Genomic DNA, 20,949 nt, shown 5'->3' with positions numbered 1-20,949 from the left:
GACAATGGTTTGTAAAATTACGTAGGTTTCAAGTGCACGATTCTATAATATATCTATGCATCACATTGTGTGTTTACCACCCAGAGTCAGTTCTTCCATCACCATGTATTTAACCCCATTTACTCTCATCTACCATCCCCCACCCCTTTATGCTGTGGTAACTACTAAACTATTGTCTGTGTATGAGTTTTTGTCTTGTTCCTTTGTTGCTTTCAGTTTTATGTCCCACATATCAGTGAAATCATGGTTCTCGACTTTTTCTGTCATTTCGCTTAGCGTAATCTGAAGATCCATCCATGTTGCAAATGGTATTACTTGATCTTATGGCCAAGTAGTATTCCATTGTGTATATATACTATTTTTTTTTTTACAAAACAATAATAGACATTTATCATTTATATCCCTCACCCAGTGATAACCCTCGTCCCCACCTCTATTACCTCTCTGACATTGCATATAGCAATTGCATTTCTAGTGTCTACTACTAATGCTGTACTTCACTTGTAATTATATATAAAATTGTAGTTGACATTATTCTTCAGCTGCAGGTGTACAGTGCAGTGATCAGGCATCTACATCATCCCTGAGGTGGTCTCCATAGTGGGACAAGTGTCCATCGAATACCCTACAAGATCTTTACAACATTATTGATTACGTTCCCCAAATTGACTTTTGTATCCCCTTGGCAATCCTATTGCTACCGATTGTGCTTTCTAATCCCCTCACCTTCCCCCTTATTTCCACCTGCCGTTGCATTTAGCAACCCTCAATTTTTTTCCTTTATGTCTCAGACTTTCTGATTCATTTTTTTCTTTAAATTCTACATATAAGTGAGATCATAGGGTATTTGTCTTTCTCTTATTTCACAAAAATGGAACACTTAACGAATTTGCGTGTTATCCTTGCGCGGGGGCCATGCTAATCTCTAGTTCTAATTTTATATACTACATCTTTATCCAATCATTTATCGAAGGGCACTTCGGTTGTTTCCATGTCTTGGCGACCAAGAATAATGCTGTGAACATTGGAGTACGTATGTCTACGGATAAATGTTTTCAGATTTTTTTAGGGTATATTTTTCTTAATTTCCTGACCCCACAGCCTTGAATTCAGGTGCCAGCCTACTCCTAGGCCTCTAGGCTAGTCATGCTCCTCAGTGGACAGTATCCAGAGGCTGCGCCAGGGGGCGGTAGACTGCGCGCATGCGCGTGCGTGCGTGCGTGCGTGTGTGTGTGTGTGTGTGTGTGTGTGTGTGTAGAGCATGCGCAGTAGAGCCACCACAGTGTGCATACCCGTGGTGCTGCTGTGTCTGGCGTTCCTGGTATGGGCTCCTCGCTGCCACTGCTGACCCTGCTATCACTCCTGTCTGGCCCGTGGATCAAGCTAGGTCAGTGTACTGGCTGGCTGGCCTTCCCCTGGTGCTGTTTGTCCCAAGAAGCATCAGAAAAGGGGTGGGGCACTCCACCCTGGTGGGGGAAAGAGACCGTGGCCTGTCCACTTCCTGGTTGGGCTCATGATGGGGTCTGGAGCAGCCGGAGGCATTTCCCAGAGGCAGCGAACCGGGAGATGGTTAACAGCTCAAACTGTATCACCTTTTCACTTTAATTGTGGAATCTTGAACTAAAAAAAGTCTTTAGTTTCAGCTGTGCAAAACAACAGTCATTAGACATTTATATACTTCACAAAGTGATAACCCCACTCAACTGTAATTGAAAAATAAATTTTTAAAAAAGTAAAAGCAGAATGTAACAAGCCCCTCCAACCAATCCCCTCTGTACCCCTTTGCCGGCTTGAACAGTTGCCAATGTATGGCTAATGTTGCTTTGGTATCCCTCCCACTTTCCCCTTCCCTGGGGCCATAGTGAAGTGAATCCAGGCATACAATTTTATTCGTAAATACTCGGCTTGAATAGACAAAAGGACAAGAAGTCATGAGAAAAAAAGTACCATGCCATTTTGCATCTACGAAATTAACATCCAGTTAGTGTTCAAATTCACATACTATAAGTGTTTCTTCATTAGTTTACTTGTTGAATTAGTGTCAAAATAAACTTTACATATTGTAATTGTATGTTGTTCCTTAATTCCCTTTTAATCTGAGATTTCCCTGCTTGCTCCTTTTTTTCTCCTTAAAGTGACTGAAATCATCAGTGTGTGTTAGAATGACAATGAGAAGAAGGCCAAAGATAGTATTTCTGAGGAATATGAAAAGACATGGAATCTGCCTTTGAGGCGTTTATGGTTCTTAGATGTCCTTATGTAGAAACATAACACCATCAAGCCTCAGTCGTATGGGCTGTGGAAAGTAGTACTGACGTGGCAGTAGAAAGATCTGGATCTAGTCCTGTCTCCAGTTAACTAGCTCTTTAAGCCATTTTTCTTTTTGGGTCATGGTTTCTTTCTGTTAAATAAGGTGATTGAGTTAAAGATCCTTTAAATTCTATAATTTCTTGAGGCATTCAAACAGCAAGTATGAAGGACCTCATTCAATTATTTAATGATAATTATTGTACACTTGTGCTAGAGATACACCGGCAAAATAGATGTAGTTCTTTCTTTTCTGGACCATATGATATAATGGTGAAAATCATTCAGAATTGATAAGAGTTCAACAAATGGAGAGGAAGAGGCAGCATGAGCATAAGTGTGGGGAGAAAGGTGCCAGATGTATTTTGAGGATATAAAGTCTATATTACCTATCTGGGACAAAGGGTTGTGTAGAAGAATAGAGAGGTAAGGAAAAGAAATATTTGTTGAAAACCTTTTTTAATTCATACAGCTATGCCTATGAGATAGAAGCTATTCTCACTTTATAGATGAAGAAATTGAAACTCAGATTAAGTAATTTGCTTAAGGTCACCCAGCAAATTAAGTGGCAGAACAAGAATTTAAAGCCAAATTTTTAAGCCTCCATATTTTTTTATGAATGCTCATTTTTATGAGTATTACATATGATCCAAATATTGTCATTTGTTTTACATACTAATGACTCTATTTTTTTCTCTGCAGGCAATGGGCAGGTGACTGGCATGGTTCAGCTATCAGGTGGGAGATTCCAGATGGGAACAAATTCACCAGACGGCAGAGATGGTGAAGGGCCTGTGCGGGAAGTGACAGTAAAACCCTTTGCCATTGACATACTTCCTGTTACCAACAAAGATTTCAGGTACCTCAAGTGTTCTTGCAAGAGGAGTAAAGGCTTTTTCTACTCTTCATTCTTAACACCTAAATGGAAACTTAGCTTGTTCACTATCACGTGTCATCTTTGCAGGATAAATGTTTGCAGGATAAATGTGGGATAAATGTCATCTACATTTTTCAGATGAAGACTCTGAAGTCTAGAGAGGTTTACCTCGCTCTCTGTTAGTGGCAGACCTGGGCCTGGAATTCAAAATCCCTGACTGTTGAGCCAGTGGATTTTCCATTACACTGGTGTAGCACTAAGAAATATGGACAAAAGTGAAACACTCAGAAACCTCTTCAACCAGGGAGAAGGGATTGGGAGAAGGATCAGACTCGCTGCAAGTACCTTAAACTCCCTTTATATTTACTTAGGGAAATGGCATTATTTTGGGAGTCAAACATTGTGGTTCCAATTCAATCTAAGAAGATAAGTTGAGTTGCCTTAGTTTCCTCAAGGTGATACATGTTATACATACAAAGGAAGGGGGAGGGAATGGGAAGACAATAAAGCAAATGTGGGAAATGACTTAAATGCTATACTTGTGGACATAAAACTTTTCAAGAGAAAAGGTTGGGGAGGGGAGGGGCAGGAAACTGGATTCAGCAGACACAAACTGAGGTACACAGAAGAATTGTCGGTGTGCTCTGACCCCTGCCTCAGGAACTCTACCTCTAGGGGTTTGTCTGAAGAAAGGAATTAAGGCTGTCCAAAAGCAATTAGCTAAAAAGAAGATGTTATAAACAACTATTATGTAAACAACTATTAACAATTTAAGGATCACTTAAACATATCAATATAACAGACTGCTTAGCAGCCATTTACAATGCTGTTGTTAAAAATAGACAGTTATGTGACGAAGGTAGTTTATAAAACAATATTTAGGGTATGATCCCATTTTTAAAAACTGTACGTAGAATGTATATGCATTTAAAAAGAGCTGGAAGTGCCACATTTCATTGGTTGACAGATTTTGCCCATGTTTTTGTTGACTTCCAAATGAAAATAATTCTAGGGAAGCACCTTGTTAAATGGTGGGGGGAGGGGACAGGTGGGGAGAATATGGAATCATATATGTTAGTTGGTGTGATAATGGATGATTTAATTTATTTTCTTTTTACCTACCTGTATTTTCTCATTTTTCTACAATTCCATGTATACTCCTTATATATGATTTCAAAAAGGAAATCATATATACGATTTTTAAAAAGGAAACTTTTTTTAAATTGAAGGAGAAATCACTTCTGATCAGACTCGTACCATATAGTGACAAACTGAAATAGGTAGATAGATAAATGCACAGTTTGATTCTTGTCTATTTCATATTATGACCTATTATATAATAGAAATATAATGTCACCTCCAGCAAGGCCCTAAACTTTTCTTAGAACCCATAATTTGTCTCTTCCTTTCTGGTAAAAGATTCTTGAACTCTTCGGATGCTCTAAGGCTGGTAAAGAGCTATTGCTACCAAATCAGGTCAATTCCATTCTCAATGTCCCTTTGATAGGTGAACGATGTTTTCTTATATCAGAGGGCTGGCACAGATAGGATACTATTAGCCCAGTGAAAACAATCCATCTTACCCCAGCAATCTTCTTGCTGAAACTTGCCCAGCCATACCAAACTATATGAAAACCCATTCTAAAATCTCAGCAACTCATTTTTGTTTGACTCAGTTTCCTTCATCTGTTATATGCAGAAAATAACATCTGTTCTGCCTCCCTCCCATGATTGTTGTGAGATTAGGTATGTAAGAAAGACCTTTCAGAAGAGAGACCCATTTCCCACCCTTAAATCTTCTCAGCAGCTTTATTCATAATCTCTAAAAACTGGAGATAATCCAAATGACCTGCAATTGGTGAATGAATAAACAAAATATGATATATCTATACAATGAAATGCTACTCAGTAATAAAAAGGAACAATCTATGGATACTTTCAACAACTTGGATAAATCTCAGAAGCATTATGCTAAATGAAAGAAGCCATACCCAAAACTTCATACTGTATGATTCAATTTATGTGAATTTATATTCTGGGAAATGCAAAACTATAGGGAAAAGAAACAGATTAGCATTTGCCAGGGCACAAGGAAATTTTGGGCGGTGTTTGATGGAACTACTCTGTTTCTTGATTATGATAGTGACTATAAGCTTTGTCCAAACTCACAAAAATATACGCTGAAAAGAGTGAATTTTACTGTATGTGAATTACACATACAGCAACAAATTTTAAAAGAAAATCTGCTCAGGGTTTCAAGTTAATTCCTTGGAGTTTATAAAAACTCTGCGATGTGTGATAAGGACTATGAGCTGTTCTGGAGCAGGAGATGGGGAGAGTGGAGAAAAGAACGCTTTCAGCTGAACCAAGTGAAATATCTCTTTTCAGGGAGTTTGTCAGAGAGAACAAGTACAGGACAGAGGCTGAGATATTTGGGTGGAGCTTCGTCTTTGAGGACTTTGTCTCTGATGAGCTTAGAAACAAAGCGACTCAGCAAATGAAGGTGAGAAAACTTGGGTTTTCAGTTGAGGGAATGGGAATGGCAACTGGACATAGAGTGCTGTGGGATATGGGGTGACCTGGCCACGTAGAGAATCACACCTGAGAGCTGGAGGCATGGAGGAAGCAAGAGAAACACTCTCTGGAAGAGTCAGGTGAACACACACTCCCAGGAAGTTAACCCTCATCTGGTTTCTGCATAGAGAGACTCTGTAAAGACTCAGATACATACAGGGTTCAAGATACCCCCTGGACTGGCAGGAGAACATGTTGACGAGCCTCCTACTAATAAGGCTTGTGAAAAGTCATGCTGTAAAGATTCCAGACACAGCCTCACTTGGACCACCCAAGTCTCAGCCTGAAGTTTCCGCTCTGCCTCCTGTGTGTCTGTCAGGCATGCACCCTTACTGGGTTAGAGCACCTTTCAGCCATGCTCTTTCTCCTTTACAGTCTGTTCTCTGGTGGCTTCCCGTGGAAAGGGCTTTCTGGAGGCAGGTAAGGGTTAGTTCCTCTACCTTCTGGAGGGCTGGCTTCCCCAAACCCTTTACCCATTGAGGAAGAGTGAGTTAAACAGGATGACAGAGAAATTTCTGGGAAACAGCGAAGCAACCCCGTTTCTTCTGCCTTAATCCTTTCCTCATTGCCCATCCCATTTCTCTGTTCAATCCCACGTTTAGTCTCTTCTTTCTGACTCTGGAGCTCTCCTCACTCACCGTCTCTCTCCTCCAACCTCCTTGCTTCATCTAGTGTTAAAAGCTGAACTCAGGTTCCCTGAGCCTAGGCCTCCTCAGACTTCCAGAAGCTCCCAGAAGCCTATCTCACTTCATCCTGTCCTTCAGCCTGCAGGTCCCGGCTCTGGCATCCGAGAGAGACTGGAGCTCCCAGTGGTACACGTGAGCTGGAATGATGCTCGTGCCTACTGCGCTTGGCAGGGGAAACGGCTGCCCACTGAGGAAGAATGGGAGTTCGCTGCCCGAGGGGGCTTGGAGGGTATAAGACACCAAGGCGATTTCCCTTTATTCTTCTCCCCATTCTGCCCTGCATAGGGTGCTTGAAAGGTGGAAAGGGTCCATGCTTCCTAGAGCAGTGCTGCTTAGAGCGTGTGCTGAAGGACTGGTTGCTGTTATTTTCATCTCTAATCCACCAAATACTACAAAAATTAATAACTGGAAAAAGGGAATGAAAGAACAGACGTAAAATTTATTATTATTGCAGATTCCACAGACATGTTACATTTCAATAAATATAATCAGAACAGCATAGCACAGGGAAAAAGGGGAGTTATCCAAATTATATGCCTTTTCCACTTGGTGTATAGGGATTAATTAATATGAAGAATTGCTGTTTGCTCATAACATTGTTGTTCTGCAGTCCTCACTAAATGAAAGTGATGAGGGTGAAATAGCAATGCCCCATGTTCAACGCCTCTGCACACTCTTTGAATGAACACTAGCAGAAGACTGGTATACAGTAGCAGATTTGTTAGTGTGACAGATGAGGTTGCTTGTTCAGTTAGCCAGTCTAAGGCCCCGTAACAAGTTTCTCAATGGCTACCCACAATTTCTATGCTGCTGTCCACAAGAACTGGTGACAAACAGTTTGCACAGTAGCATGCATCAGAACCACACCCAGGACACGCTGCCCTGGAGGTAACACAGGGGCCAGGGCTCCAATGCAGCAGCGAGTGGAAGGGAGGAGCGGGAACTTCCCTCAGCACCTCCTAACTTCCTTTTGCTTCCCTCACTCTTTGTGTTTCCCTTCTTTCCCAACTCTTCACCTCTGCCTTCCCTGCTGTCTCCTTGCCTTCCTGGCAGGTCAGGTTTACCCATGGGGAAACCAGTTCCAGCCAGGCCGCTCCAATCTGTGGCAGGTAAGACAAACATTCCTCACTCCTGTCCTTTCTCAAAGCACAGACTGGGCATTGTTACGCTGTGGGACTCAGAGGGCTCTGTGTCCCAAGGGAACTGAAAAATGGTGAGGGGTAAAGCAATAGCCAGTGTGAAAGTGTGAGCGTGTTGAGGACTAAATCAATCATTGCCTGAGAGTGGTGGGGTGACTTCACAGAGAAGATGACATTTGATCTGAATAAGTGGGACTCACCAAGTGAAAAGTGGAGAAAAGGGTGTTCCAAGCAGAAGACAAGAAACAACATGAGTGTTATCAGTGGATTAGGACAGGAAACTGTGTTTGGAGATGTGACAGATTCAGAGAGGCTGGAACATAGAGAAATCGGGCTGGGGGTGTTAGGAGACGAAGCAGACAGTTGGAGGCAGATTTTGAAGGACGAGCGGTGCCAAGATGTGGTTTTAGATTTTATCCTCTAAGCAGTGGGGAACGCACGGAGGTTTTTGAACAGGAGTACCAGCATCGTTTTCACTTGAGGGGATGCTAATTGTTGATGATTTGTGCAGAACCAGATGGAATGTCTGCAGTGGTGTTGGGGGGTCCTCTGGATTTGGATCTTTGGCAATGGCCCCAGTAAATGTAAACACTTGAATTAAGTGGAAATAGAATGGAGAGGAAGCTAAGTGGGGGAGGCTTGTCTGAGAAGACAGGCAGGATTTGGTAATTAATCAGATGTGGGGGGTAGGAGAGAGCTGGGCTGGAGCATGAATCCAAACCTGGGCAACAGGGCAGTGGGGCGACTATTACCCAGAATAGATAATGTGCTTGTTTGATGGGAGAGATGGGACCTGGTTAGTCTGGGGTCAGCTTACCTCAGGATGCTTTGGGTCATTTTTATGTTCAGTCAGAGGTTGAAAATGTGAGTCTGAAGCTTAGGACAGAGGTCTGGGTCAGAGCAAGTGACTCGTGAGTCATCAGCACATACCTTAGACAAGGAGCATATCCCCCCACACACACCCTGTAGAGTGAGGGGAGCACAGTGTCAGCATTTCAGGGGGAGCATTGGAAAGGGCCTGGAGGGGAGACTGACATTTTGGGATCAGAACTTTGCAGAAAGAGATATCTGATGGCATTGATAAATTAACCATTTTGAGCCTGTTGCTAATTTTGTTTTGTTTTTTCCCCCTTTCTTACCCCTCCCCCTGTCCTCCCACCTCTGGTTCAAGCCATTGTTTCTCAGTCTAGTTGTGTAGCTCCCTGGCCCGTGCTGGTAGTGTGAGCCTTCTTCTCCCCCTGGCTGAGGCAGTTGGTCACCAGTTGACAGTTGGCCACTCACAGCAGCTCTCGCCAGATGCCAGCCACTCATGGCAGCACACAGCAGCCAGCCGCAGCTCGCAGAAACTCATGCCAACCTCCGGCTGCTCACGGCAGCCCAGCTCCAGGGAGAGCTGTTGTTCACAATCTTAGCTGTAGAGGGCGCAGCTCACTGGCCCATGTGGGAATTGAACTGGCGACCTTGGCGTTAGGAGCACAGCGTTCCAACCACCTGAGCCACCGGGCCAGCCCCAGGACGGTAAATCTTTAAGCCTAAATTTCTTCCTCTCAGGGAAAGTTCCCCAAGGGTGACAAGGCTGAGGACGGCTTCCACGGACTCTCCCCAGTGAATGCTTTCCCCCCACAGAATAACTATGGTAAGATTTTTCTTCGGGTTGCAGTAAACATTCACAAATTGGTTGGCAGGATCATTCTATTTGACAGATGAGGCAGAGAGAGGCACCTCAGGGAAAGCATTTGCTCCATGGGCTCTGGTGGCTGGGAGGGGGTGTGGTGCTTCCCAGCCAGGACTAACCCACCTGCTGTGCTGCAGGGCTCTACGACCTCATGGGCAACGTGTGGGAGTGGACAGCTTCCCCATACCAGGGTGCTGGTCAGGACATGCGTGTCCTCCGAGGGGCATCCTGGATCGACACATCTGATGGCTCTGCCAATCACCGGGCCCGTGTCACCACCAGGTGAGGGGCGTGGTAGCTGGGGGCTGAGGGTGTCGGGCCTGGCCTCCCAGAGCAGACAGCACCAGGACCATTGTTGACACTGCTTCTGCACTTCTGCCAGCACCGGAGTTGTGGACATCGAAAAGAAAGCCAGCAGTACTAGCCGTGAAAAACAAGAGCCCAGGACAACTTGTGCCTTTTCTTGTCAGCTCTCAGCGCCAAGGGAGACTTTGTGCCCAGAATCTTAATTATATGGGTGTCTCCTCTCGTCCTCATGACTAGGTGTGCAGACGGGGGAGTAGGCGGGCCACATCAATAATTCATGGCCATGGGTCATGGTGGGCACATGAAAAATCATTTTCTATAACCATCTGGTCTTACAATCAAGGACAAGATAGGCTCAGGGAAGTCCTGGGACCTGCTCATTTCACATAGATGGTCAGCAGTGGCACCTGGATGGCAGAGTCCCAGGTGCCCGAGTCCCTTCTAGAACTTTTTACTATAATCATCTGTAGATTGATTTTGGTTGCTCTCCCTGCAACTCCTCCTACTCCTTGGCTCCATAAGGATGGTAGAGAGACCGCTGTTTCAGAGGCTTCAGGATATCAGGTTCACAGGCGTCTCTTTGACCCACTGAGGCCCCTGGATTTTCTCACCTCCTTTTTCAGTAGTGGAGAAAGTACTGGCCTAGAAACCAGCAAACTGGGCTTGACATTAACTCTGTGCCACAGAAGCAGTGGTTGGCCTTGGGGAAGACATTTAAATTTATCTAGTGTCTGATTCTGCCTTCCAGAGCAGTTGGGAAATGGCAAATGAAGGGATAGATGTGCGACTTCTTTGACAGGTCTGAAGTCCTGACTGGCACTATGACACTCTTACCTCTTGCTGACAGGTTCTTTCCGTTTGAGTTATTCTAAATTACCAACAATCAAAGTTATTAGTCATAGCTTTCTCTGCCTCCAGTGCAGTCTCTCAGAACCACTCTCACTTGCCCCACCCTGTCCCAAGGCTGCTGCACCTCTCCAGGCATGCCCTCATACCAGACTTCCTTCCAGAGCATCCCACCCCAGTCCCCAGGTTCCCCAGACCACAGCAGGCCCTGGGAGGTGGCGCAGAAAAGTCGGGTAAGGCCCCAGGCCCCTATCTCAACCAATGTCCATTCTCCCTCCCCTTCTCTGGTGCAGGATGGGCAACACTCCAGATTCAGCCTCAGACAACCTGGGCTTCCGCTGTGCTTCCAGTGTAGGTCGACTGCCTGGGGAGCTGTGAGCAGCCGTGTAGAGCCAAGGAGAAGAGTCCTCCATGGTACCCATGCTACTCCCTGGTGACATTCCAAACAGCCAAACTCCAGGCTCTTCAACTTCAGCTTCAGGAATGACCTCCTTCCCCTTCCTCCAGCCTTCTGTGACAGCACCTCTCACCAGGCAGGCGAGGCCTCTGACTGCAGAGGAGGGCTGCCACTGTCTCTTGAGGAAAGGGCCCAACTTACTGATGATGGCCGGGAGCTGGGTGTTTCTCTTAGGGGCCAACTAGTTACCCTATACGAGCCAAGTACTCAGATAATTGGGGCAGAGTGCTCTGAAAGGCAGTTCGGTAAAAGAGTTTAAATCTGTTCCCTCCCCCTTTCTCCGTGTCTCACTCAGGGATCTGACATTGTTTTCTCAAGGCAGAATTTCCCTGGTTCTCTTTATTTTCCCAGCAAATTGCTGTAGAAAGAAAATGCTTCCTTTGTTTGCCTCATTTATAGTGTTTCACATGCCTCTAAAGGAACCTAATTTCCACTCTCTGTATGTAAAATGCAGCAGCGTGGGCTCTTTAAAGCACAATGTCAGTCTCAAGGGTCTATGAGAACCGAATATTTGCCAGGCGAAAGTGCATCGTGGGAGTAACAGAATAAATAATACTCCAGAAAGACAGATATCAGAAGCTTCCCTTTGTATTGTTGATTATGTCAGGGCTGCCTCATGCCTCTCCCCTGAGAGGAACCTGCTCCCGGGTGTCACTGGACGTAGTGAGGTCAGAAAACTCTGCTGTGATTGTATATCTAACAGTTATCGGTCTCATTTATCCTCACCCTGAGACCCCACGGGAAATACATACAAGTGTCAGTAACACTGAGTCTCCATGAGGAGAAACTGAGATGGTGGCACAACTGGGAAGAGGAGAAGCAGGAAGGCTGGGGGGAGGATCACATCTAGTGCTCTCCTCTGTGGACCTGGCCCCGACTGCATTTACCACGGTGTGATGGGAGTGCTCTAATCTTCCTGTGCAGAGCCTCTGCGAGGGACAGTGGCCCAATTCCAGGGGTCCTAGCAGGACCAGGTGCCCCTCTGGACAGGGGCCGGCACACAAGCTCATTCCTTTGGCTAATGTTTCTGTGACACCCCTCCCTAGCATAGCAGTCCCTGCTCCTCCATCCTGCCTGCCAGCCCCTCAGTAGTCTTCCTCCACCAGGGAGAGAAACACAGCCTTGGGTGTGTTCTCAAAGAGGGCCGCCCTGTTCTGCTGCTGCCCCTTCTTCACCCAGTGGCCATAGATTCGGAAAGCATAGGCATCAATGAGTCGGCGCAGAGGCCGGAGGGCATAGGGGTCACGAATGACGATCTCACGGGTCACAGGCTTCACCCGGTGGTACTGGTAGTAGATCCGCACTGAAGCTAGCACGGTCAGAGCGATCACCTGCAGGGGACGGGACCTCTGTCTCCCCCTCCAGTGCAGGGAGGCCTGAGCTCGTTTGCCAAGAAGCCTTGCATGGCTTCTTGCGGGGCCCTTCCCAGTATTCCTCCCATTCCCACCCCAGCGGCATCTGCAGGGATTTAGACTGTCAGAGCCAGTCAGGTGATATCTGTCTTCCCTAAAGCCAGGAGAATTTGAACTGAACCATCATGGGGGGTTGGGAGAGGAGGGGAGGTACCCTGGAAACCCTGGGGGTGTAAGTAGTAGTCCCTGGGGGCAAGTCCCTGGGGGTTTGGATTTGAGGAGGCAGCAACAACTGCCCCAGAGCCTGAGGTAGGAAGGGAACATCTTACCTTGAACTTCCCCCGGGGGCTGAAGTGACGCACTTCTTCCACAACATACTGCTGGAAGAAGGGATGTGCTAAGGCCTCTTCTGCTGAACAGCGGCCCTGGGGGTTCACCACCAAGAAGCGGGAAACCTGAGACAACAAGGGGGGAGGTGGACTGAACACAACACAACAGGGTCCCCTCCAGCACCTCAGAAGACATGGGGTCTCTCCTGGCAGATGCCTCCATCCTGCGGCAGGGAATACTCCCCTCCCCGCATGCAGGCTTTCCCCTTGCCTGAGCGGGGGAGCCGGCAGGCCTGGCCCCTCACCAAGTCTTTCACGGTGTCCGAGTAGTCATCCCATTCGGGGGAGCCGAACTGGTAGTTGCCACTCATGATCATCCTCAGCATGAGCATCTGCTTCCGGTGCCAGAAGGGCGGGGAGCCAGCCAGCAGGGTGTACATGATGACCCCAGTGCTCCACCTGGCGCCCGGGGTGGGGAGGGAGGCAGAAGGGCTGGCGGTAGCTCCTGCCCATTCTTCCCTCCCCCAGTCAGGTGTTCCCAGCCATGGTGGCACCCCTGTCCTGATGAGTCACCCCCTTCCGCCAACACACTCACATGTCCACCTCCTTCCCATAGCCCGGGTGGTCATCGTTCATGGAGCACTCAATGATCTCAGGGGCCAGGTAACTGGGGGTCCCACAGACCTCTGCAGGAAAAGTTACCATCAGGACAGATCAGCAGGGCGAACTTGGAATAAGAAGGTCCAAAAACACAATCCAGATGTAACTGAAATGGTGTTTGGGCTGGGATTCTCCTAATACTAGCCAACTTCAGGGCCAAGGGCAGGGGCCAGATACTGGCTCATAGGGCCACCCCCTTGGGGCCTGTTTGTTCCCTGGGCACGGCTAGCCATCCTGGCCTAGATCTCAGACAGTGAGAACCTGGTTCAGCTCAGTCCTAGGAAGAGGGCCTACTGAAAAGACATCTAGCCATGAAATGATCGTATTTTCATTCTGGGGAGAAAAATAGGGAAGAAGTCCAGGCAATCTCTGTTCCTAGGAGAGTTGAGAAAGCCTGAGCCCCTGACACAGGCCGACCTCGCAGCTTTTGTCCTGGCTCCAGCTGGCAGGAGAAGCCAAAGTCTGTGAGCTTGATGTTCATGTCATCGTCCAAGAGGATGTTCTCGGGCTTCAGATCACGATGCACGATGTTGAGTTTGTGCAATGTGCAGATCACCTCTAGCAGGGCTCTCATGATCTTTCTGGGGTGGGACAAGCACATGTTACTCTCGTCTCCTACTCTGTAGGGTCAGGTAGCAGGCAGGGAGACTGAAGCCCTCACACCAGCCAGACTGCAAGTGAGAGAGGGCTTGGGACAGGCTGGGACAGTCCAGGCTGAGCCAAGGGTGGAGGGAGACCACGAAAGCCAGGGGTGCACACGCCCAGCCCAGACAAGTGTGCCCCATGCCCCCCCTCTCCCCGCCACAAGATGTGGGTGCCTGCAGCACCAGGACTCGGGCAGGGAGTGGGGAGAAGGGCAGATGGATCCTCACCTGGTTTCCTTCTCACTCAGGGTTACCTTCTCAGTGAGGTAATCAAAGAGCTCCCCTCTCTTCATCCTGTGGGGACAGAGGGTTTGTAGCTTACCCTACTCCCAGAGAGCTGTTTGTCACCCTAATATCTCCAGAGGCAAAGTGGGCTACTCCCCAAAAGGACCAGGGTTTGTGGGGAGGAGCTGGGGGGAATGAGCAAAGAGGTTGTCTGGGAAGATTGGAAGAGCAAGGGGAGCTGGAAGGATGGGATGGCACCAGTGTGAATGTCTCCCCCACCCCCACCTGTGGCAGTGCCAGCATGGACTACGATCTATCAGGGCCAAAATCAGGGCTGGGAGGTAAGACTGGCCCAAGGCCCCAGTCAGAAGGACACGAGTATCTTGAACTTTCCCAGGAGCAAATGGAAGAAATGGCAGTACAAGTGTTAAAGGAGCAGTTTTGCCAATTTTAGGATTGAGAATTGTGGTTCAGTCTTCTCACTTCTTGGGATGATCTATAAAGAGGTATCTGTTAAAACAATCTAGTTGCCTGGAGGGTAACTTAGGGTGGCATTAAAAATAGCTTCCCCACGCAACTTCTTCAAAGGTTAGAGACATTTGAGCTGCCCCAAGGGCTCCCCGGGGACAGTGCCACTGAGCAGAGAGTCAAGACAGCTGCAGTGGTCAAGTCTGGAGGGGCCCTGGGAAAGTCTCCCTCACTTAAATTAAATAGGAAATATGCCTCCTGCCCCCTCACCCGCCCCTCCAGGGAAAGCAGTGACATTCCTGGGGCACAAGGGATTTGCCAGTATCACAGAGAGGTAAGAAAACCATTGAGCTTAGCTGCTGGGCAGGGATGGAGGTTCTGTTTGAGGAGACAACCGAGAATTTACAGAGGTGATCCTTGTTTCATACAGTATCTTTACGATGTTCCTAAAAGACAATGTGTGAATCCAGCCTTTGCTGAATCCTTTTAATTCCATTTTAAAGACATGGGGAGAACTCACTATGAGCAACAGCAGCAGCAAGGAGATTCCCCAGGCAACATTGGAGACAGCAGACTCCTGCCTTCCTGGAACTGCTGGTTCCGTTGTTGTACACACGCGCCAACTTACACGTGTCTCCATGTAGACCAACACCCTGTGTCCAGTACGGCTACAATATGGAATGTTCCAACAATACCAAATCTCTACCTGGATGATTTTCTCATTGTAAATCCAGCCCCTAAATGAGCTGTTGTGTATGGAGAAATCAAGACACCCTTTTACAAAGAACCATGCAGCAGAAATTCTGTTCTTTAGTGAAGAAGACTCAAGGGAGTGGGGGAATGAGGAGCCAGAGAGTTCCTTTCCCTGGGAAACTTTTCTAATAAAAATGGCAATGTGACTGCATGCACCATTCACAGAACACTTTGTGTTGTTTGAATTTGATGCTCAAAGCCTGGTGAGTTAGACAGAGTGGTCGGTATCATTTTTCCTTTCTTGAAAAAACAGAGGCTCTCAGAGCTGGTGCCTGTGACAGGAGCTCATCTCAGTAGCCCTGCTGGTGCAGAAGCAGGGACGTAGTGACACATGAGGATTAGGATGATGGCCATCTTTGCATTGCTCCCCACATACAACCTCTGCCTCCCTGCTGGGTCTCTGGCCTCCTCCTTTCCACTCTTGCCTCATGACAATCAACAGGATCCTTTTCAAAAGTGAATCGGATCTCATTACCCTCCTGATCTCCACCCTCCTTCCCATAGCTAAAATGCCTGGGGAATCAGGTCTTTGGTACTGACTGACCTTGCATCCTGTCATCACCACCAGCTCGCTCCATTTCCCCACCGGGCTCTTGCCAGTCCTTGAACATGCTAAGCCCATACAGCTGGGCCTTTGCTCTGGCTCTCCCTCTGCTGGAAGGTTCCCTCTCCAGGTCTCTGCTCAGATCAACCCTGGACAGCCTTCCCTGACCATTTCATCTAAAGAAAAGAAGCCCCACCTCTCTCTAACCCGGTCAGCTTTATGTGTATGTACATGTACATAACTGTGTGTGTGGCTTCATTGCTTTCCGGTCACTGCCTGTGCAAATCATCACATGCAGTCAGAGACCTCATCTCTCTTGTTCATTGCTGTATCCTCAATGTTCAGAATGAGTATTGAATGACCATCTTCATCTTTGTAGCATTTACATTGTACCAGTCACTGTGCTATGATTATTCCCATAATACTGATGAGAAAACTGATACTTACACAAATAATCCAGCCCATACCCAGTGGTCCCAGGTTTCAAAACCTGCAGCCTGACCCCAGGTGCTGATCCGCTTAGAACATCTGTGATCTTGTTTGGCATTCACAATGTAGGGGCCTGGCTGTTGATCCCCAGGAAGCCCTGGATGGGGGCCCACAAAACAAGGTTCTGCCATAAGTCCCAGGGTGTGTCTGACTCCAGGGCTGGGTACTTACAGATCAAACACCAAGAAGAAGAAAGTGTTGGTCTCATAAGTGTCCTTCAGCTGTACTGAAATGGAAACAGCCAGCTTGTCTCAGGTAGCAGAGGCAGCAGGCACAGGGGCAGTGGGGGCAGAGGGGCAGGAGGATTAAAGTGGATGCGGCTGACTTCAGAAGTGGAGGGGATATCAGGATGGGCTCGAAGGAGGTCCACCAGGGGAGGGAACAGGCCCAGGGACTTCCTACCCCCTTCCCCGCCCCACACCCAGCCCCAGCCCTGCCTGTGACCCCTTCGGTCAGGCTGAAGAGGAGGCTTAGACAGAGCCTAACAACCCAGGGGCAGTCTTCCTGAGGGCTGGAACTGGGAAACTGAAGTCTCAGGGCACTGGGCTGGAGGGACCTCGGGGTACAGGAGACACTGGACAGTTCTGGCTAGCTGCACGGTGGGGACACACCCCTGACTTTGGTTCTCAGGGCAGAGTCATGACAGAGCACCTGCTGTGGTGTGGGGCTACCACTCACTGATGTTGGGGTGCCCTGAAACCTTGCGCAGGATGTCCACCTCCTTCAGTGTGGCCTGTCGCAGCTCCTGCACCTCCTTGGAGCTGAAGCTGCCACCGCCTGTGATGTCAATGACCTTCACTGCATATTCCTGGCACGTGGGCTTGTGGATGCAGCGCCTGACGACACTGCTGACTCCCCTGGGGATGCAGAGGACAAATGGTCCCAGGGCCCCAAGTCCAGGCTACAGCAGAGATGTCCCACCTTGTCCCTCAACTCTCTGTGAACTTTTGGGGACAGTCAGATGAAGAAGGCACAGAAAAGGTGATTTTCTTGTGGCTGATGAGTGACAAGCCTGGTTTTAGGCCTCTTCACTCCCAGTTCAGTGCTCGTTCACACTTAGAAAGAACATGGACACTCTTAAGGCCATAAGCTTCCTCTGACCCCTGACCTCTGACCCTGGCCCAAAGCCAGGTTTGGGTGTGCTCGTCAGCAGCATCGGGGAAAGCTCTTTGCCAGGAGAGGTCTCTGATCTGGGTACTCTTAGACCCCCTCATCTGTCCTGGCTCAGGAGGGATTGTCCAAGTGAACAGCGCTTTGGGGTGGAAATGGGTTCAGTGCTCAGGGTCAAGCAGACATTGCTCCTGTCCACAGAACCAGCTGCAGCCCAGGACAACACTTTGTGGGAAAGGCCCGGGCCTTACCTGCCCAGGATCTCCTTGGGCTCATAATTCTCATAGAAACCCTGTGCAGAACATGAGTCCGGCAGTGCCTCGTCCCTTGTCATGCTCAGCTCCTTAGGGGTGACTCTGAGGGGCTCTGAGGGGAGAACAGAAAGAAGCAATTACCCTCCTGACCTAGAGGATGTGCTCTTTGAGGGCTGGAACCGTTTCCCACTCATCTTTGTCTCTTCTGGCATGGGGCTGGCCTCTTGTGCATGTTCAAAACAAATGTTTGTGAACTGAAAATAATGCTTTGGAGAGAGCCCAGTATCCTTCTTCCCACTGGCGGTAAAATCTCGTGAGCCCCGGGTACCCTGTGTCTCCCTACGTGTTCTCACCATAAGTGGCAGTAATCAGCCAGGCCCAGGCCTAGGCCTTAGGCGGGAGAGCCCCAACATTACCTCTAAGGAGGATGGCACACCCTTGAATTTAGAAAGAACCACAGAGAAACCCTGCAGAGGACAACCTAACGTTCTTCCTTTCTGAGGAGATGAAGCTGATCCTGCTTTTCCTTTGCCTGCTCTCTGCACTTGTGGAAAAAGGTGAGAAACTTCACAGTTTCATCTTCTTCTAGCCTCTCCTTATCTATGGCAGTCCTAAATGTGTGACCTGAAAACACCCCTTCTTCCAGAACACACTTCCTGTGCTTCCTACTGCTCCTTCTGTCCTTAATCAGGACTTTCACAGTCACTCACTCTCTCACTCATTCATTCTGTTATATTCTTTGTGAAGCACTGTGCCAGGTGCTCTGAGGGATGCAGAGCTTGATGGTTGAGTCCTGGTCCCAGCCTCTGGTATCACTTGTCACTGTGTGCTGTCTGTCATCGCCCCCATTATACTGTGACCTCCAGGATGTCCCAGGCATCCCTCCCCTCTGCACCTAGTGCAGGCACATAGCAGGTGCTGACCCCTAGATGTGTGTTGGAGGTTAGAGGTATCCCTTTTGTCAGGGTCCTGCTGGCAGAATGCCCCAGGTCCTACCTAACAATGGCCAGAGAGCACAGAGGGGCCCTGCTGCAGCTGGGGCAGAACAGAGCCCAGACATTCAGGCCTGGACATGCATAAGCTAGGCTGGCCAGCTGAGCTTCAGCTATGAGGAGGCTACCTGGTACTGAACTCCCACCTCAACGAAGGATTTGCTGAATGGAGAAAATCATCCACCAGCAGGAAGAAGATAGAAAATGGGCACCAAGCCATTATGGAAGGCAGTGTGGAGGTTCTTCAAAAAATTACGAATAGAATTACCGTATGACCCAGCAATCCCTCTCCTGGGTATCTACCCAAAAAATCTGAAAACATTTATACCTAAAGACACGTGTGCTCCAATGTTCATTGCAGCTTTATTTACAGTGGCCAAGACATGGAAACAACCAAAATGTCCTTTGATAGATGAATGGATAAAGAAGTTGTGGTATATATACACAATGGAATACTACTCGGCGGTAAGAAAAGATGAAATAGGACCATTTGTGACAACAAGGATGGATCTTGAGAGTATAATGCTAAGCGAAATAAGTCAGACAGAAAAAGCAGAGAACCATATGATTTCACTGATATGTGGTATATAAACCAAAAACAGCAAAAGAACAAGACAAACAAATGAGAAAAAAAAACTCATAGACACAGACAATAGTTTAGTGGTTACCAGAGGGTAAGGGGGGAGGAGGGGGGTAGATGAGGGTAAGAGGGATCAAATATATGGTGATGGAAGGAGAACTGACTCTGGGTGGTGAACACACAATGGAATTTACAGATGATGTAATACAGAATTGTACACCTGAAATCTAGGTAACTTTACTAACAATTGTCACCCCAATAAACTTTAATTTAAAAAAAAAAGAAAGAAAATAGGCACCAGTTGCCACTCTGCAGGGCCCAAACTGCGTCGAGGCCCACCTACTGCCCTTTCTGGGCCCAAGAAGGCCTAGCCTGTCAAAGAGGCCATTTGCTGACAGCCTAGCTGCAGCCCTGGCTGCCTCTCTCAGACTCAGGCTGGCTGTTCCAGGAAGCCTGTTGTCCCCACCGCTGGGTGCCTGGTTACCAGAGAAAGGACTAGAATAACAGTCTACTCTGCCAGCAGCAGGCTCCTGGGCTGCTCACAGGCTGCCTCTGCCCTGTCAGCAACCCCAGCTGAGCACAGGAGTGTCTGTTCCCCATAAAAACAAGCTAGTTTCCTGGCAAGTCCTTTTAAGTTCCCAAGAGGGGCATCTGTGCCCCCAGCTCCCAAAGCTGGGTAGCACTGGGTCTTTCCCTTGCCCCAGCCCTCCGTGGGCAGAGGGTATATCTGGACTCACGGCAGGCTGCCATCCGTGCTGGGGACTCTGTTCCTTGGTACGGCCAGGTCCACGTAATTCTAGCTGCATTTCTCTCTCCTAGGGTGGCATGGGGGAGGTTTCTTCTGCCCCAGCACTTTGCTCTAGGTCTAACTTGGGGCTGACTTCATGCCACAGTCCACTACCCCACCTGCACCCCGACACCCTTCCCAAGACCCCTTTGAAAAGAGTCACCAAATGGGAGTAGGTAGCTTTGTCCTTTCTGGATCATAATATCCCTCCCCCAAACTCAGAGTCAGAAAACAGTCACAGAGACCCACTTCCTGTACATGAACTCCTTTGGAGGGGGCTTCCCGAGTTAGCGCTGCCACTCTTGCAGCCCATCTGCTTTTGGAAGGGAGAAGGGGGTCTAACGCAGTTGAGGGTTTGTCTTCTCTGCCCCACCGCCTCCCCGTCTCCCCGCTGGCTGCCTGGCTTTCGTCCATCACTGGCCCAGCTACTTACCGTTAGGTCCTCTCGGGCCCTTGAGTGAACTCAACAGGAATCCCAAAGGTCCAAGAGCCCCTTGGGGAAGGGGGTACAACAGAGGACTGAAGCGTGTCCCGACCAGACACCTGTGGCCAGAACAGGATTATCTTGCTATTCTTCCTTTCTGGCTTTGCTCCTTGATGAGGGAAGGCTGAGGTGCCAAAAATAAATCACAACTGCAAGCCCGGGAAGCAGGCCAAGCCTCAGCAGGGACCGCGCATGGAGCCACGTCTCAGCAGGGGTGACCTCTGGTGGAGGGCGAGGGAAGCTCGGGAGACCTGGGACCAGCCATGACGGCATGAGGTGATCAGCCTTCCTTCTGGACCTCACCTGGCCTCCAGGCCCAGAGAATATGAAGCCAGTCCCTTGCTAGGAATGCATTCACTTTTCTGGGAGTGAGATTTGTTTGTGACATTAGGAAACAGCAGTGCATCCACA

General features: G+C 48.3%; 2 protein-coding genes and 1 pseudogene across 5 annotated transcripts; 1 reads left to right on the top strand and 2 right to left on the bottom strand.

Annotated features, from left to right (window-relative positions):
- Positions 1–865: 865 nt before the first annotated feature.
- Positions 866–964, bottom strand: LOC117025422 (uncharacterized; annotated as a pseudogene).
- A 292-nt stretch (positions 965–1,256) lies between these two features.
- Positions 1,257–11,920, top strand: SUMF2 (sulfatase modifying factor 2). 4 transcript variants are annotated; one of them, XM_033110387.1, is made up of 9 exons: positions 1,257–1,387; positions 3,010–3,166; positions 5,573–5,687; positions 6,134–6,178; positions 6,523–6,576; positions 7,503–7,553; positions 9,135–9,219; positions 9,396–9,540; positions 10,704–11,920. In XM_033110387.1, exons 1-9 carry the CDS (start codon positions 1,324–1,326, stop codon positions 10,786–10,788), a joined length of 801 nt encoding a protein of 266 aa, XP_032966278.1. In that variant the 5' UTR covers positions 1,257–1,323; the 3' UTR covers positions 10,789–11,920. The 4 variants fall into 4 exon arrangements, with proteins under 4 accessions (XP_032966278.1, XP_032966276.1, XP_032966279.1 ...); XM_033110385.1 differs by having other exon boundaries at positions 6,523–6,673; positions 7,498–7,553; positions 10,704–11,918; XM_033110388.1 differs by lacking the exon at positions 6,134–6,178 and having other exon boundaries at positions 10,704–11,101.
- On the bottom strand, positions 11,256–20,700 carry PHKG1 (phosphorylase kinase catalytic subunit gamma 1). Its single transcript, XM_033110384.1, has 10 exons — positions 20,488–20,700; positions 17,693–17,807; positions 17,010–17,188; positions 16,503–16,557; positions 14,081–14,146; positions 13,626–13,789; positions 13,144–13,234; positions 12,854–13,007; positions 12,549–12,674; positions 11,256–12,198 (listed from the first exon to the last, which is right to left on the bottom strand). Exons 2-10 carry the CDS (start codon positions 17,773–17,775, stop codon positions 11,953–11,955), a joined length of 1,164 nt encoding a protein of 387 aa, XP_032966275.1. The 5' UTR covers positions 17,776–17,807; positions 20,488–20,700; the 3' UTR covers positions 11,256–11,952.
- Positions 20,701–20,949: the final 249 nt, after the last annotated feature.

The sequence above is a fragment of the Rhinolophus ferrumequinum genome, chromosome 7, assembly GCF_004115265.2.
Source record: "Rhinolophus ferrumequinum isolate MPI-CBG mRhiFer1 chromosome 7, mRhiFer1_v1.p, whole genome shotgun sequence".
Taxonomy (NCBI): Eukaryota; Metazoa; Chordata; class Mammalia; order Chiroptera; family Rhinolophidae; genus Rhinolophus; species Rhinolophus ferrumequinum.
This window is presented reverse-complemented; position numbering and strand designations above follow the sequence as displayed.